This window comes from Pundamilia nyererei, unplaced genomic scaffold (assembly GCF_000239375.1).
Source record: "Pundamilia nyererei isolate P.nyererei 1_Seehausen unplaced genomic scaffold, PunNye1.0 scaffold00083, whole genome shotgun sequence".
Classification (NCBI taxonomy): domain Eukaryota; kingdom Metazoa; phylum Chordata; class Actinopteri; order Cichliformes; family Cichlidae; genus Pundamilia; species Pundamilia nyererei.
The window spans coordinates 2186696-2205614 of NW_005187484.1; the positions used below are offsets into that span (position 1 = coordinate 2186696).

Sequence of the window (18919 nt, forward strand, 5' to 3'; positions counted from 1 at the left end):
GTGACGCTCAGATATGTGTATTTAAATTTTGTGCGTGTGTGAATTGGCACCTTTATCAGAACACTGGACCTCATAATCTGATTGGAGCACACAGCAGGGACGGCGGCGGCCTCTTTGGTGACTGACTCTGTGCCAAAAGTAAAAAAAAAAAATCCTCCACAACTCTACACACACTCGCTGTGACGTCACTGCACTGTGTCATCTGTGCCCACTGGCCTGTCCTGTTTCTCCAGTGCTGTGCCCGCTACACCTTATGTAAATAAGCACCCAGCCAATAACAGCCGGGGGATTTAGGATCATGACCGCTAATGCTCTTATACGGTTTTGCTTTGTGGCTTGATTTCAGTAAAAGGAACAAAGCCTCTCTCTCTTCATTTATTATTTTTGTTTTTTCAAAGTAAACACTCCCAGATGTCTGCTTTTCTTTCTTATTTTCTTCTTTTGTTAACAGAACGGCTCCTTTCACGCTGGATTGTTGCAACTGTCACATTCTGAACACGTAGCGGCTGCAAAGGTCCTGTTAATTTAGGTTGTGTTGCTTTTGAATCTAGTTAACTTGTTAAGTCATTAAAAACTTGTAAAATGCATCATGAATCAGAGGCCTGCTCTTTTCTCTCTAATGAGAAACAGTAAGATGTATTATTTTCTACATTTCTGCTGCCACCATTTGGTTGTTTGCCATCACTGCAACACTTCTGGCTTTGATTAAAGTTCAATTATTCACTAACTTCATGCTCCTTGAGTGACTTCTGTCAAACAGAATCTGCAGATATACATTAAATTAAATAATAAATTATCAGATTTTTGTAGATAAATATTTCTGTGGTACATTTCAACTTTAAAACGACCCATGATGCAAACGAACACATCTCATCGTTAGACCGTAGCCACATCTTTCAAACTGCTCTTGGTTTGTGTTAAATAAATGTAGCCCGGCCATGATGACATCAGCATTACATTGTCAGATTTTTATGACCAAGCTCCTCTAGAGCAACTGAGGTTAGATTTCCAGGACAACAGTCTTAAAAGACCATTGCAAGCAGAATATATGTTCAAACACAAAGATGTAATTAATTAGATCAAAAAGGATGAAAATATGACCCAAAATTGCCTAAACATACACAAGTAAATAATAAAAAAAATCTCTTTCTCATTATGTCTTTCTTCTCCTCAACTGCTCTCTCCTCCCTCATTTCCACCTCATCCTCTTCCTCTTCATCTCAAGCATCAAGTCAGGTCTAACACACAAAACAGTTTCATTGTCGCAGTTACTTTATGTCAGATTGGATATGTGACCCACCCATTTCCAGGCAGCTGACAATAAGCCAGCTAAGCGATAAAAACAGGTGGTTGTGAGCTGACATTATACCAGCTAATGTTAGGCTTGAAGGTCCTAAAAACCATCCTTTCCCTCTGATAAAGAGTTTGATTACAATCTGACATGTTATCAGAGTTTATTCATTAAGTCCAACAACGTTAGACCCATTTCAATGAGAGTTTCAGTAATGCTAACAGCATTAGAGACTAACAGCAGCAAAAATAGCAGTGCTTACCGATGGAAAGGTTCAGGATAGTCTCAGCAAGTCACCTCAGTATCACTGCCATCAGACATGAGTGAGTTTCATTGACTCCTCAGCTCATATCGGCTCCTTTCACAAAGTTTTACAGCCTCTTCCGGAGTAAATATGTGAACGCACATTGACAGCTGAGGTAAACATCGGACTGATAGCCTACGTTCACTAAAGATGAACCGGGGACCAGAGTTGTTTGTCCTACAGCGGCCGCTGTAGCTGGGATTATACACTTGAATTGTGAAGGGTAAGAAAACAGAACTTATTTGACTGAAATCTCCAATCTACTGTAATCTACACACTTTATATTTAAGTCTTGATTTTATCAGATGTATGGAAAGCCAAATAAGAGGGGGTGGGTTGGGGGTGATGCAATGTCCTCTTCCATAAGCTTATTTTGTGTTCTGCACTAGTTGGAAATGACGTATATAGTAACTTGAATTTCAGAGCTTTCTTTTGATTATGTCTGTGGACCTTATTTTGAGTAAACTAATAAAAAGGAAGTAGATCGTCCTTACAACCTATGAGCTAACCTGGTGAGCACAAAGTTACTTTATATGTTGATTAGCTGTATTTATGAGAGACATAACTCATTTTCCAGGCACCTCTCTTATGGTGGCCTCGTAATTAGAGCAAAGTGGATTAGAGCGTGCTTGACTGTGAAATGGTGTGGTGCTGCTGGCCGCTGGAGTGTGAACGACTGTAATTGTTTGTCAAATGACTAATCCAGTGTAAGAAGGTGGAGGTTTTTAAAAGATGATTATGGAAGAAAGTTATTGTGCTTCTGTGCTTGTAAACTGTGAATATACGCCAGCTTCTGATTTGCAGGAGGAAACAGAGAGAAGACAGTGTCCTCGTCAGCAATGGAAAATACATGTAATTTCTAGTCTTCTTTTGAGCTGCTGTAATTGATAACACACTCAGCTCCACAGAGCATTTAAGCTCTTTCAGCTCAGTTTATGTTTGTTTGTTTTCTTTGGTTTTTTGTTTTTGTTTTGTGGCCCACAGATCTCATTTCTCTGGCCACACTCAGTTCATTCAACTCAGAATTGCTAAATTAATTTCCAGTTATACTGTAGTCCCTCAGGGATCTCTCCTGGGCCCTCTTTTATTTGTAATCTATCTACTATCTACTTCCTCTTGGTCATATCAGTTTCCATGGTTATGCTGATGACACCCAGCTCTACCTATCTACTAACTCTACTACCACTATCCCACCCACTGCCCTCAGTGTTTACCTCCAGGAAATCAAATCTTTGTTTTATTGCAATCTTCTCTAATAAAACATCAATAAAAGTGAGATTTTCCTCATTGGCACCAAATTCACTTTATCTAAATGTAATAGTTTTTCATTTTCTGTTGACAACTCCTTAGTTTCTTCCTCTCTTTCAGATATAGAGTCTGGGTGTCATCCTTGGATAGTATGCTTTCATTTCGCACATCGAAAATAACACAGTGCACATCAGTAAAACTACAAGGTCCTGATCCTTCCGTCTTTGCAACATTAATTGCCTCTGTCTGTCTCTCACACTCACCTGTTCAATAGCTGTTCTTAGTGATTTTTAAATATTGTAAATATGGTTTTGACTTGATGGGTATTTTTGAACTCAGCTGTTTTGGTGACCTTGAGTGTTTTGAAAGGTGCTTTTTAGTTCACTCTTTCGTAGTATGCCAAGCTGCCGAGCACAGAAGAGATCGTACTACTGAAGACTGTCAGTAGTTGGTGGGAAACCAAAAACAGGAAATAACTAAAAACAGAACTTTTTTTGTTTGCTGCTGTTTTTGAGGACAACCGAGGAATGTGAAGCTGATTTGAAATGACTTCAGTCATGTTCTCTCTATCTGCCAAGTTAGTGATCTAATATGTCATCTGTGTAACCTGCCACAGCTTGTTCTATTAAAAAAAAGTACCCTGTTTACACCACAGTGAGTTCAGAAGCCCGCGGCAGTGGAGATCAAGGGCTTGAATGCTACTCTGCACGTAATGCACAGTGTTTTGCAATCCAAATAAATGCTACTCGGTCTGTCAGTTCTGCAAGCTGTTGCCAGAAGTTCACCACAGTTAACTTCCTCTGGAGCACAAACCTAGTTTCAGTGAATGCTGACCCTGCCTCAGGCACGTAAACCACACTTATTGGTGCACTGTATACATACTTCATTGGTGTGCAGCTTTGTCAGTTTGAATGTATGTATGTGTACGTATATGTTAATTGTTCAAACTGAAACATATGAGCGGTAGTTGTTCTCTTTTAAAGTGTTCTAGGAGTAAGTTGAAGAGGTTTTGGCAGGGAATGGTGATATTTTGGAGGATCGTACTAAGCTGTTGGATATTTACATGGAAAAGTAGTTTCTGTTCCCAGCTGTGGGCTGGTTTGTGTTCTGCCAAAGCTGATGTTGTTTTTCCAACATGGTTTTCCTTTTCCTCCTGTTTTTTTGGAGAGCTTACAAGACTCATGTCCCGAGGAAGCATATCTGATTATTGAGTTTAACCACTTGTTGACTGTTTACTGTCCCACACAGCTTGCAAAGGATTTCTGCTGATGAAATTTGTCTGTTTTTCAGGTCCATGTTTGCCAGTTGCTCTTTCAAAAGAAGACATGAAAACTTATGGAGTTACATTTGTGCCATAATGTGATTACATGCAGATATTGTTGATTTTGGTACAAACACACACTCTCATTCGTGTTTACATCTTAGTGATGGCATCAAATAATTGACATAGTGATTTCCCTAGCCCGTTAGCCTAACCCTAACCATTAGAAATACATGCCTAATCCTACCCCTTGCCCTAAACATAAACATAACCTAACCCTAACTCTTAAAGCCACATTTTCAGCCTCAAAAATACCTTCAAATTTGTGAGGGCCAACATTTGGACCCCACAAGTAACTGTTGGTCCCCACAAATATAGTGGCATGTCAATTTTTGGTCCTCACAAAGACATTTAAACAAGTACACACACACACACACACACACACTCAAAAAACAAGACGATATTCGCCTAAGTTGACATTTCCCTTAAAGGTGCCATATGCGAACATCTTAGAAGCAACTGAATTTTCCAAATAAGCAGTGACATCTCATCACAGTCCTCAGTGTCATTTATCTACCGCTCTACTGACTCTGTCATCCTGGATATAGACACCACCGGCTTGGATGGATTTACAGGATGGAGGTTTGTCGGTATATTAAAGGTGGGCATAGTTACCATTTAGGTTTTCTTTAAAAATACAATAGGGTAGAGACTTGTGAAAAATTTACTGTTACTGAAAATACTACTTTTATGATTTTATTAAAAGGGAACAAATAATGATAAAAGATACAATTTAAAATGGGTTCTGTTATGTGTAGACACAACACTTGCTCATCCAGTTACAGCCTTTTTTTAAAAAATATGCTTGAATGATAAGTAGCTTCACAAATTAAAAAAAGAAAAAGATTCCTCTGAAAATGGCTCCTTGGAAGCAAAATATACAGAAATGAGTAGTACCTTAAGACTTTTGCACAGTTACTAACCCTTCATCTACAAAATGAATATCGTGTTGTACTCATTAAGACTTGGAACTCAGCTTGAATTTAGCTGAGTTGCCACATATGCGCGACTAGAAAGCTATGCAGATTTAAGGCCATTGAGCTTTGTCAGAGCCTTAAGCTGCATTTTTTTTATATTCAGTCCATGAATTACAGTAAGCCTGCAAGTGACTCACTGCCAGCCAGTTTCAGCTGATCTAACCATAACATCATCCTTAAAGAACACACATGTTTTTGTTGTAACTCTTACTATTACCATTCTCCCATTGCTTCACTGCTTCCGTGATAATTTTGACATAAACTGTCAGCTTGACATGTAGGTAAAAACTAGAGGGAGGAGTCATTTATTTTTCTAATAAATGAAAGGTGAAATTAGTCTTTGCATTACAGTAGTTTCTCCACAACATTTTCCTTATGCCACAAATCTGCTGCCACACATGTGCAGGGAAGCCTGAAGCCTTTTCAGCTTTGTTTCATTCATCCTGTTGCTGGTTTGCAGTTTGTCAGCAGCCTGAAGGTGAATCTCATCCAATCACTTTGTGAGTTTTGGATAAAACTATTTTGCTTTTTGTAGGACTGCAAATGCTTTATTTTATTTTATTTTAATTTCTTCTAGTTTACAGGATTTGTACTTTTCACAGTAATTAGTTAACACAGCAAAACAGCTTTTTATGTATTTTGATGAAACTGTTTGTTGTTGTTGTTGTTGTTTTTTGGATGTGTCTGTCTCTAAAGCCCTTACTTGGGTCAGCTTCGATCGTTTAAATGTGACATGATGGTCAACATAAAAGGTTCAGAGATTTTTTCTAGCATATGTTTGAGTTACTGAACGTAGAGGAGGGACACAAAGTATCTGTTGGGCTAGCATCGAGCTGTTACCATGCATGCTTCATCACCATCTACTATTACCTCCAAGTATCACACAGCACAGTGTTTTATTATAGGCTTAAATTTTTCTGCCTTTTGTTGTCACATCCACCTAATGCTCACTTTTAAAAAACATAAATGAAATTTTTTTTAAATAAAAGAATTATTGTGAAATTTGACTCTGTGTGTAAAATCATAGTTTCTCTGGTTCCTCTAGAAGCCTTAGTCCTGCTGTAATTTTCTTTTGGTGTTTTTTTTTGGGAGTTTTTCGAGGTTACAATTACAGCCTTAACATTAATGCATTCTCGCTGCCTTGGAGTGGGAAGAAATGTAATGAATAATGCATGATGGGATAAAGGTAGTCTGTTTCCTTCTGGGGCATCGTGAACTTCATTATTTATATACTGCTGCCTCAACCTCTCCGTACTCGATGTTCCAGTGAGTGACAGGAAGCCGTGACTTTGCAGCCTTGACACCGACTGCCGCCATCTAGCAATGACAAGCAAAAGGCAACATCTGTCCAAATCTCTCCCCGCTGGCTGTCCTGAGAAGTCAGGTCAAAAGAGTTTCTGTTAGAGAGACAGTAATTATAGATGTGCATTAAAGCAGCTTGACAGAGTTTAGTTTTTGCAACATCTCTTTGTGAGTCAGGAGTGAAGGTGACAGCGCCTGGGGCTCCCCCTCTGCTGTGCTCGAAGATAAGTTTTGCAAATACTTTAATTCTTTCCTACTGAGCTGCTGAGTTCTCGCTAGTTTATGCAAGCAGAAGGCCTCTTGGGTCTTCATTTAACCCAATTTTTGGCTGTGCAAAGTACAGTTTGAGTAACACTGGGTATTCTGAGACCATGGTAATCTCAAACTGGCTCAAGGCTGATATGAAAACCGATAATGATCATGACAAAGACATGTGTGAGCAGCGTGGCAGGACTACGTGAGCTCAGGTGTGACTGGAGAACATTTGCAATTGCTAAGGTCATGCAATATAGTTTTTATCCACTAGAGGGAGACATTCAACTGGATATACAATCTCTCCAGCGCTTAGCACATATCCCCATCACAAACATCAATGACATAGTGTACATAAATGGGCTGGGTTGGTGCAATCCCATGCCCCTCTTCTAGATATGCCCATTACTGGTCTATGATATACAAACATATTAGATAATTTTGATCTTTCTAGTGATAATCTCACTGCACAGATGCTGTTTTTCAAATAAAAGATGCCATAAAGAAACCACAGAAATAATAACCCGAGCCAAAAATCAGCAAACTTAATATTTAAAAACCAGTGATCAATGCTTGGAGGCAAATATAGCCAGCCTGAAGCTATCTTCCCTCTTGCTTAGTGGTGTCCCAGTTCCATAGTAAATGTTAAATGCAGATTTTGAGACTGTTCACATGGGAAGAGTGACAAAGTAAAGTATACTCGACTACCATTCAACAATCTTTTTCTGTCTTAATTTGGCCAGCTTGTTGCTCTGTAACGATTTTTATGTGAAATCTTGATTGTTTTGCATAAATTAATGATTGTTTTCTGGGTTAGGGTTAGGGGGCTATTTTTGCATCTTTATAGGTTGTTTGGATTCAATTTAGATCATTTTTTAAATCACTTTAGAGCCAGTGTGTCTCTTTAGAGCCATTTCACATTTTTTGTGGTCATTTAATGTCTTGTCTGAATCTCATTTTGGATATTTTTAGTTCTATTCTAGAGAAATCTAGTTTATTTCAGGAACACACCAATGTTTTTGGGACGCTTAGTGTATCTTCAGAAGGCCTGTCTATCCTTGGGTATGCTTATACCACACAGAGTAACCCTATCCATGAGGAAAATAAGTAAAACAAGTTTTGGTTTATGCAAATATATATGTACATTTAGCAAGTTCTCTAAGCTGAACAGGAAAAAGAGGTAATACACATAGATGTACTCCTTACTAACTTACATCCTCCTTCATAATTGCTGTGGCAAGTCATACAAAGAGAAGCTGCTTTGTGGCACTAGCTGCTGATTTTCATCTTCTTCTTCTTGGAAAGATGCTTTTAATCTAGGATAGGTTTGATGTCGCCATCTCAAAATTAGGAAAAGCACAACCCAAATAGCCACAGAGGACTTTTAATGTATTGAGAGAAGTCGGACCAGATGGACTGTCTTTGCCGGGCAGCATTTCAGCAGCATGGAGAACACCCAACCCTGCAGCTTGCTCTGCGTTTACAAACTGCTTATCGACAACAGTGCTGGCTTGTTCTTTAGGTGAAGATTAGATAGAGCGCACAGTTGGGTGGTTCAGTCATTGAACTCCAATTTCTCACACAAAAACATGTCCAATAACAGGCTTTGGTAATGCTTACTCTAACCAGCCCCTGGCACTATGAGTAGAATTAGTGTTCATAAAGGCAAAAATGACTCAAAGACCTTGTCAGTGGCATTTTGTACAGCCCGACTTATGTTTCCTGGCTTTTCCACACTTCTAATTTGACACAGCCCTGAGTCTTTTGTTGAAGAACAAAAAAGTAATCCAGTAGGGATCAGCGCCGCAGCTCCGCCTGGAGAGGATAAGTAGTTTAGAAAATGGCTGATTGCGTTCAATTAAACTGATGCCTTTAGAGACATTTGCTCCTCAGATGTTGTGGGTCTGTTGTGAATTTAACTGGAATATTTTTTTTTTAATCTAGAGTGCTTTATGCTTTAAGGTAATTATTGTAAATTCTTATACTTGAAAACTTCCTAAATTAACTAGAGCTGTCAGCAGGATGCAAAGAAACACCCACTGTCCAAAATGTCTGTGTGCTGTGCTGAGGACAAAAGTCTTCACTCACACATCCAAAATCATTGAATTCAGATGTTCCAATCACAGGTGTATAAAATCAAGCACACAGGCATGCAGACTGCTTCTACAAACATGTGTGAAAGAGCAGCTCGCTCTCAGGAGCTCAGTGAATTCCAGCGTGGTACCGTGTCCAGCTGTGAAATTTCCTCACTACTAAATATTCCACAGTCAGCTGTTAGTGGTATTATAACAAAGTAGAAGCAATTGGGAACAACAGCGACTCAGCCATGAATTGGTGGCCACGAGTCAGCAGATGCTGAGGTGCAGAGTGGGCAGAGGTCGCCAACTTTCTACAGAGTCAGTCGCTACAAACCTCCAAACTTCATGTGACCTTCAGATGAGCTCAAGAATGGTGCACAGAGAACTTAATGAAATGGGTTTCATTTGCTGAGCAGCTGCAGCCAACCCTTACATCCCCAACAACAATGTAAAGCGTGGGCTGCAGGGGTGTGAAACATGGCACCACTGGAATCTAGAGCACTGGAGACGTGTTCTCTGGAATAACGAATCACGCTTCTCCATCTGGCAATCCGATGAATGATTCTGGGTTTGGTGGTTTCCACGAGACCAGTAAATGTCCGACTGCACTGTTTGGTAGAGGACATATTATGGTCTGGGCTCGGCCCTTTACTTCCAGTGAAAGGAATTCTTAATGCTTCAGCATACCAAGACATTTTGGACAATTTTATGCTCCCAACTTCATGGGAACAGTTTGGGGATGGTCCCTTTCTGTTCCAATATGGCTGCACACCAGTGCACAAAGCAAAGTCCATAAAGAGATGGATGGCTGAGTTGCTGTGGAAGAACCTGACTGGCCTGCACAGAGACCTGACCTCAACCCTGATAGAACACCTTTGGGATCAATTAGACTGCGAGCCAGGCCTTCTTGCACTCCTCACAAATGCATTCCTGTTAAGAACGGTTGAAAATTCCCATAAACACACCTCTAAAACTTGTGGAAAGCCTTCACAGAAGAGTCATTAAGCACACAATGTAATTTCTAATGGCTAGGCAAAAAGGCAGAGCATCTAGAGGAAATAGGGCTAGCTAAAAAGAGAGATTACAATTTTTAAATGCAGCAGCATACATACGTGCCACCTGGTGATGAAGCTTTTGAACTGTGCAGAAGTTGATTACAAAAGGTCCCTTTAAATAGTTTTTAACTTAATTTTTAGTACAGTGCACAACTGTTTTTTTTTGCATAATTCAATTGATATTGCTCACATACAGTTTCCACAAGAGGATTATGAGCTCCAAAGAGGATGCAGTTCCACAAAATGTATTACTGGCTACACAGAAACACTCACACTGTCACACAAATACAGACCCCACAGCTAGATTCCAAAACAAGTTTTTATTGGCCAATTTACAGAAAGTGCTGTAGTGACCATTCCAAAGGAAAACAGACCAAAGAGTCCAGAGAAAAAAAAAACAAAAAAAAAGAAAGAAACTTTTACACATTATACAAGGTTTCGATGTTAATTTCACCGTCCTCTTCTAAAACAAATGTCAGGACAACATTAGGGCTGATGCAAAATCCACCAAAGATGTCAAGGGGGGAGGAGGAGGGGTGTGTGCAGGAAGGGAAGTGGCGTCACAAGACCAGGTGTCACAGTAGATGAGGAAAACTCTTAAACAACATATGAGATCTTTAGATGAACATACAGTAGAGCTACAGTATACACATACAACAGGTTCTCCCAGTTATACCCACAGGACACCTGGCAAAGGCTCACTAGGTTAGAGGAGGACATTTTCCAGTGTTTATGACTTTAACCGAACCCTTTATCGATTTCTGGCATATAGCGCACAAGCTTTCCTGTGACACAAACATCATTTCATTGGTCATTTGTGGATTCTTGCTGCCAAACACTACAGACAAGCTAAATTGAGGATGGCTACAATGATTAATGCCCCTTCATTTCAAAGTGGGAAAAAAAAAACACGACTGGGTTTTCTGATCGCGTCAAACGTGACACTGCCAAATGCATTCCACTCTCTGTCCTCTCAAAAGTTGCACGAGCCTCATTGCACGAGGCTAATGAGGTGGGATTTATGTAATGTGACATCAGTCTCTAGACCTAAATTTCTTCCATTAATGCTGCGGGGTTTTTTTTTCAAAGTTAGAAGTTTGGAGAAGTTCCTCTTCTATTTTCAATTTGTTATTTATTTTTTTGCAGTGTGTATCTGATGTCTCTGTAGACACTAGCAATCCAGTTAGGAAGGCTGTGTTTTATAGTTTAGGCCATTAGGCCACAATAAAGTGTCTTTAAATGCATAATGTGAGAGCTTGACTATTTATTGGCCTGGTCACCGTTGAAGGCTTCTGAAGGTTTGAAATTTCTGCCAAATATGATCAATACCTTAGAGCTACAAAGTAGTTTGATGGGTAACAAAGTAAAAGCTGTACCAAGATAAGTTCTGCAAGATGTGAAATTCACAATTGATATGGCTAATGTGTTGGCTAACTGCTGACTATCTACACACCCAGCAGACATGAAACAACTGTTTAATTTATTTAGATTTGTATTATATTCACCTTATAAGTCCAAGTACACTATTGTTATTCTTTTAGCTTAGTTTTCCCCTTTTTGAAATCACTAGCTAGCGGCTAACATTTCATTCCATTAAGCTAGCTTCCACACCAAGGATCGTGTGTTTTACAGCTGGAATTTTTGACTTTAAATCAAAACTCTATCACTGAGTTTCTGCTGTTGTTTAATGAGAGGTTGTTCTCTTTTTTTAAATACTAAAATACCACCTAGTCCAGCTTTTAATAACCCACCTATTTCAAAGGCAGTAGCACATCCGCGAGAGCAAACCCAAGTTTGCCATTAGCCAGAATGATCTGAACACTGAGCTAAAAACACGCAGGGAGGATCTGGGGCTCTGCTCTGGAAAGACTCCTGCAGGCTAAGGGATCAGGGCGTGTACATACATATGAAGAGGTGTGTTGTGTACAGGTGGAGAGGAAGGTCTCTGGTTAGACAATGTGGTGCTGACTCAGTGGGTCGGGGTCACCTACTATACTCAATATTTACAAGAAAGGAGCGTATAAAAATGTACAAGGAGACTCCTCTGTCTTTCCCAAAAACCCAGAACACAGGCCCTGTCGGCTAGTTCAACATGACGTCTGTGACAGCACATTGATCATCTTTTTTTCCCCTTTTTTTTGTTCTATTTGTTTTTGAGTACCATTTAAAATATGCTATTTCTGTAAAATTACCTGGCTTTGCCACATAGGCCAGAATAAAGACTGATAAATAACATGAAGTATACAAACCAAAAAATAGTCAGTTTCTTTACTTTTGCAATTGACTTTTCCTAAATAAAGGATGTTTTGCATTTTGATTCTTATATGGGACATCAGAAATCTTACTGTGGAATTTGACACATCAAACTGAATGCATGATGCAGGGTTTCACTGACAAAAGGCTTCTCCTACAGCTCGAGTTCACTAAAGATTGCATTGGAATGGGAGAGAGATAATTCATGGGACATCTCTCTGGGAATGAACTAAATTTGGTGATCTCTTCGTCTAAGAACAACGAAAGTCATGTGATTGAGGAGCACTTTTAGAGTCATATTATCTCTTATCAGCTGTATAAAACAGGAGGTTCTGTGACAAGGCTAAGGTTAAATCACTGCACTGTGTGTGTGTGTGTGTGTAACTGTGTGTGTGTGTCTGTGTGTGGTTAAATGTTGTCTTCCAGTAGGGGGAGATATTACCTTATTTTTAGAGCATCAACATCATAGTCTTTTTGTTTCAGCCATGTGATTTGAGTATAGATGTGTTGTAGTGTGTGTGTGTGTGTGTGAGGGTGTATGTACGTGTGTATGTTTCAATAGGATATTGTTGTTTTGTCCCAATTTTGGCCTTTCTTGGTTGAGCGTTGCATCCTGGGTAGCTGGACATCTATTTCCTCCTCGCTGTCATCTGACTCAGCGCTGGTGATGTCGTCCTCGTCGTCGTCTTCCTCCTCCCCCTCCTCCTCTTCGTCTTCCTCCTCCTCCTCGCTGGCTTCCTCCTCTGCAGCCTGAGGCCCCTCCAAGTTCTGTGGTAAAAAATATTTGCAAAGTTTCACAAACTTAATCATCAGACAGTAAGCAAGAAACAAGACAAAGGAGACATTAGAGATGGGCGGATTGATCCAAATATTGACAACATTGATACTAATTGCTGGTATTGGTATTTGGATCAATAGTGGCACAACAGGATTAATCCTTTGTTTCTATCCTTAAATAGAAATGGGATAGTATCCCACTACACACGATCCACTGTGGGTAGCTCCTATGCTCCCTCCCTGACAGCATCCTTTTAATTCCTGAAGTTCCCTCCCTCCTACCTCCATTGGGTTCACTGTGATCGTCAGAGCAGACTCGTCCCAGGTCACGTCTGCCTCTTTAGCCGCATCTGCCAACTTCACCTCCTGCTGGTGGGTCAGGTGGATGCGGTAAATGCCCAACACTACAACCACCACCAGGGCAGCGATACACATTACTATTACCACGGTGGCAGCACTCGGTACACCTGAGAACCAAATGAAAGGAGATCAGGGATTTAATGACTTGAAATCAGAATAATTCTGTTTGGTCAGAAAATCTTCAGCATGTACTGAATCGGTTTATTCTTTCACTTCCACGGGCACAAAATACCCAGAACAGCCAGCTGAATGCTGCAGACCTTGAGAGGTACTGTACTCTAGTCCTTGATGAGAAAGCTCCAGACATCTTATAATGCACTTAAGTAGCATCTCACCATATTACTAATCTGTGCCTGCATCAGTACGCAACCCAACATCCCACCCAAAGGAGCCAAATGTTATTGTAATTTTTTTAGTGGTCTTAGGCAACAGCTATCCAGGATCTCTGTAGGTCTTTTAAAGTTTTTCTCTGGATGTTGGCCTTTTCAGTCCTTGCATCTGATCATTTTCAGAGAAATGTTGGCTTGTTTTTTAAGCCACTTAACACTGACATATGAATCATTCAAGCATAAAAAGGCACCAGACTCAAAGGATAAATAAACCAATGTTGTGTCTACACCTACCAGAGCGTCTTAGCAAAGCATTCATTCTAAACCGTATCTTTAGACACTTCGTAACTAGCAGCTTGTTACAAAAAGACATCATTTTGTCACTTTTCTTTAGCTGAATCTATGAAAACTGACAAAGATAACACAGTTTTCACAGTGTGATTCCCAAAGAGCTATTAGCTGGAAACGTGGCATATCTCGGCATGGTGTGCAATATGTCCTTTAAAAAATTTGAGGAAACTGGATAAGCAGAGGACAAAAGAAGTGGCAGGCTTTAAAAACTACACCAGCAGATGATCAGTAGCTGAAAGTCATACCCTTATGGAAAAGGAAGAAATCCAACAAAGACCTGACACAGGACCTGAGAGATGTATCTGGACTTTCAGCTGATTCAACTACTGTTCACTGAAGGCTTGTGAGAAATGGTCCCAGTGGAAGGATGACTGTCAAGAAGCCATTCTTAAGGAAGGGAAAAGGCTGAAATACGCCAGATTACACAAGAACTGGACTGAAAATCAGTAGCAGCACGTCTGATGAGTCCAACTTTGAAAATTCTGGTTCAAAATGCTGTCAATATGTACAAATTAGGACGATCCAACATTGACTGTCTACAGCCATCTGAAAAAGATGGTGAAGGTTCTGCCATTGTTTGGAGCAGGAAGTCAAATGTCCAATGCACTAAAAGCACATCTGTTTAGAAAAAACACAATGTGACACTATCAGTCATGGACTGGCCTCCCCAGAGCCCGGACCTTAACATTATTTAAGCAGTGTGGGATCATCAGAACAGAACAAACGATATTTTCCTAGCAAAATACAAAGATTTTGTACAGCAGTGCATAGTGAAAACAGACTGCAACATCTAGGGCTAAAAGATAGAAAGCAGAAATGGTAAGAGACAAAAAACTGTAGTGCTTTAAATGGTCACTAGAGGCAGGCTCCAAATATGAGCAAGTCTCTACAGACTCCCATTTTAACTGTGTATAAAGTTATCATGTCTACAGGCTGAACTGTCTTGTTGACTTTAGACTGTTCAGGCCGAGGGAAAACTTTATGGCAGGTTACATTTTTTACAACTAACCTGTTTGGATTTTGTTAAGTACGGAGCCCCGCAGGGGTCATGGGAGAAAAAAAAATTAAGACTGATTTTTGCGAGATCTCGCAAAACAAACTCGGGATCTCGCAAAAGTCTTGCGAGATCTCGCAAAACTAACTCGGGATCTCGCAAAAGTTTTGCGAGATCTCGCAAAAGTTTTGCGAGATCTCGCAAAACAAACTCGGGATCTCGCAAAAGTTTTAGCCACCAACTCAAAGCCGACCGGGAGGTCGAGGCATGATGTGCCGGGAAAGCGGTGTTCCTCCCGGCTGTAGTAGGTCTCGACCTCCCGTTAGCTTCGAGATGGTGGAATTTCGGGATCTCCGAAAACGTCGGAGCACTTTTGCAAATATGTGATGTCTTGTAAACCGAGCAGATATCTGACGTTTACACAACTACATTCACACCTCAAAATATCTTAAAAGTGTATTTTGTGACCCAGAAAGAGTAATATTACAACTAAGTAGCTGCTGCCATTGTTGGAATTAAACTTTTGCAAGATCTCGCAAAACTTTTGCGAGATCCCGAGTTTGTTTTGCGAGATCTTGCAAAAGTTTTGCGAGATCCTGCAAAAGTTTTGCGAGATCCCGAGTTTGTTTTGCGAGATCTCGCAAAAGCCCGTCTTAATTCTTTTTTCTCCAATGTCCCCTGCGGGGCTCCGTAGTTAAGCCTTAAAAAGTCTTAAAAAGCCTTAAAAAGTCAATCGATTGACAGGTTTGGACAGCTTTCTGCCAGCCCTGCTAGTTCAAGTCACGGAACTGGGTTTGCGCTGCTGATGCCTCTTCACTTCAATAATATGGGACATAAGTGCACTTTCTGTGCGCTATAGACCATGCAAGAAGTTTGTGCTCCAGTTTTGGTGCATGAAATTCGGCAAACATTTTGATAGTCTGTTCAGACTAATTAGCAGGTCTCTGTGCTGCACCCAAATAGTTTGTGGGGGTATTAGCTGGTGCTACACCTTGTAGCCTAAATATGGTCACTTACTGGGTGAAAAAGTGGATGAAATATTAAAATTTTAATTCAATTTTTCCTCTATATGATCAACACATGAAACGTTTCTCTTTGCTGCCACTAAACATAAGAAATGGTAAATGGCCTGTATTTGTATAGCGCTTTACTAGTCCCTAAGTACCCCAAAGCGCTTTACACTACATTCAGTCATCCACCCATTCACACACACATTCACACACTGGTGATGGCAAGCTACATTGTAGCCACAGCCACCCTGGGGCGCACTGACAGAGGCGAGGCTGCCGGACACTGGCGCCACCGGGCCCTCTGACCACCACCAGTAGGCAACGGGTGAAGTGTCTTGCCCAAGGACCCAACGACTGAGACTGTCCAAGCCGGGGCTCGAACCGGCAACCTTCCGATTACAAGGCGAACTCCCAACTCTTGAGCCACGATCGCCCCAAGAAAGCATTGCTAGTTGCTTGCTGTTTAAATATGGCTTAAAATTGTGGTTTTTCTGTTTATAAGGGAATTGTTAGAACATGAAAACAAACTTCAAAAAGACCAAATTTAAAAACTCAGTTGTCATCCTGCAGCTCCCCCTACTCCTCATGTGTTTAGTGGCTCTGCCCCCCCACCAGCTTTAAACACATTTAGATCTGGCCTGTATGCAGCACATGACTGCAAAGATATATCATAGACCCTTTTAGTACCATACCCACAACACAGACTGTGGGATTTCTCTTGAACTAAAATGTTTATTTCATCCACTCTGATCTCGAGCCTACTGAACTAACACGACATCTCTGCGCCTGCCCTCTCCCCACGAGTCCCTCCTGTGTGTGTGTGTGTGTGTGTGTGTGTGTGTGTGTGTGTGCGTGCGTGCTCGCTTGCTTAACGAGGTTGAGGCTCACAGAGGACTCTTCAATTGATCATTTGATTCGCTCTAGCTCCTAGATTTTCACATTAAATCCACGGGCTTTGATCTTCACATCTTCTTGAACCTTCATGTAACTTGTGTGTCTGTACGCACACCATGTGACACACATCTTGCCGTTTGCTAATACTCTACATACGTCAGGCCGTCTGAAACATTAGACAAAATCGCGTCACAGGTGTAAAAATGTATTGAAACATTTTATTTGTCACGTATGGCTCGGCGATCGCCCACCATCCACCTCCCTCTGCGCTCCCCTGACCTCCTTTTCACACACACCCTCCAACTCTCTGAGCCGTTAACAGCATCGGCCACTGAACTCTCCAGGACTCTAAGTAGAATCCATTAGAGTGTGATGAATAATTAAATCTCATGTGTTAGATTAAGACCAATGTCTCTCCTCCTCTCCATGTTTTTTTTTTTAACTTCAGATCACTCATGTGCTCAGGAGGAGGGTAAGAAGCCTGCTGCATCATTTGGGAAGGCCTCAATCACGGAGAGGCGCAGAGTAGGAAAGCAGCAGTCTGATGAGCGCTGCGATAAACAAACTAGAAAGCGGAACGGAGCGTTCCCTTGGATCTCGCTATGTTTACCCTGGGATGGATGGCTGACAGAAAAACTCTTCACAGGCACAGCAGAGGCTCCTGAGTCTGAGTCTCAGCATTTCACCCTCTGTCTCTCATGGTTTCCTTTGAGAGGCAGTGTTTTGTCAAGTTTACGTCGACACTTTTTCCACATTTGAATTTTCCCATTTTCTAAGCTGAGCAGTCATGTATGCAACTAATCCAAGACTCCTAATACTTTTTACTTCTGTATTATAACTTTAAGCTTTGTAGCTGTGCCTTGTTTATAATGCTTTACCTTTATTGATTTCCTTTTTTTTCATGTCTCAAAATGACTTGACAACTGTCAAAAATGCAAGTTTTTGCTCTCAACTGTCAGTCAAACAATATTTCATGAACTTTACTCAGAACCTTCTTGCTTCTTTGACTTCTTTCATCACTCGTATGTTCGTTTTTTCCGATTAAAACTCACTGCATTACCGGATTTGTGGAAATACTAATTTCTATCACTGCAAACCCCACACGATGAACGCTTTGTGCGTAAGATCATTTAAGCAGCGCTCTGTGCCCCCCTCCAGGATCTGTGCTATACTTCAGTCATTAACACTGCAATATGAGGGCAGGAGTCAGGGTAACTAATGCCAAACTATTTCTGCAGGGTAGTTTAATTAAAAATGTCTCTTAGTGACTAATTTCCCTATCAATGTGTGGAGCTCTATTTGAAGTTCCTGTGCTGCCACATGTGCCAGCTACAGTGGCTGATAATGCTCGTCTTTGTCATAGAAAGACTGAGTTTGAGTCCCTGAATTTATTTGGAGTTTGAGGAGTTTCTCTCTTTTCCTGCTATTTGTTGCATGGTTACGGTGAAATACTGTGCTGTGATGACCCCGCCCACTTTGCCTGGTCTGCTCTTCCTTTTTCTCGTTTTGTGTAGAAGACAGACAGACATTGTTAAAACGGGCTGATTTGTTTGGTTTTGTTTGGTTTTCTTTCTTTTAAACATCTCCACCACATACCTGCATTCACATGTACTCACCACATGACCCATTTAGCCACTCCACATTTCTTTTGAGTTTTTGTTCCAGGAGTGTTAAACCTCAATATTACTGAAGCAGACTCTATGTAGCTTCAGAATGAACCCCTAACAACCACAATCTTTCGTCAACTGTCCTTTATTCACTATAGAGTACTAATACCTGCAATAGAGTGATAACTCAGAATGTGTAGTAAGACAGTCTGTTCAAACATTGCATTTGTGCATGCAGAGGGCTTTGTAACTAACAGCTTAACCTATAGCAGCTGGCTACAATAATCTTCAGGGATTCATTTACTTCTACAGCTACTTTCAAGTCCTGTTCGGTATGGAATTTAGTTTACTGGTACATGCCCATACTACAGTACTGTTTGTTCTGTCTGTGCTGTTGGCAAACTTATACTTATCAATAGAAAAGCGTCTGGACTTCTTTAAGTTACTTGAAGACGTTTCACCTCTCATCAGAGAAGCTTCTTCAGTTCTAAGGTCAAATGGTGGGGAGTCCCAGAT

The 18919-nt window shown here is 40.7% G+C and overlaps 1 protein-coding gene across 1 annotated transcript in view; it reads right to left on the reverse strand.

Annotated features, from left to right (window-relative positions):
- Positions 1–10140: 10140 nt before the first annotated feature.
- LOC102214346 (calsyntenin-2) overlaps positions 10141–18919 on the reverse strand; it is a 326636-nt gene continuing 317857 nt past the window's right edge. Inside the window, exons 16-17 of the mRNA XM_013912186.1 lie at positions 13141–13325; positions 10141–12849 (exon numbers count right to left, since the gene is read on the reverse strand). Of these exons, the coding sequence (XP_013767640.1) occupies positions 12637–12849; positions 13141–13325 (398 nt within the window). The 3' untranslated portion in view covers positions 10141–12636. The remainder of the gene's footprint in view (positions 12850–13140; positions 13326–18919) is intronic.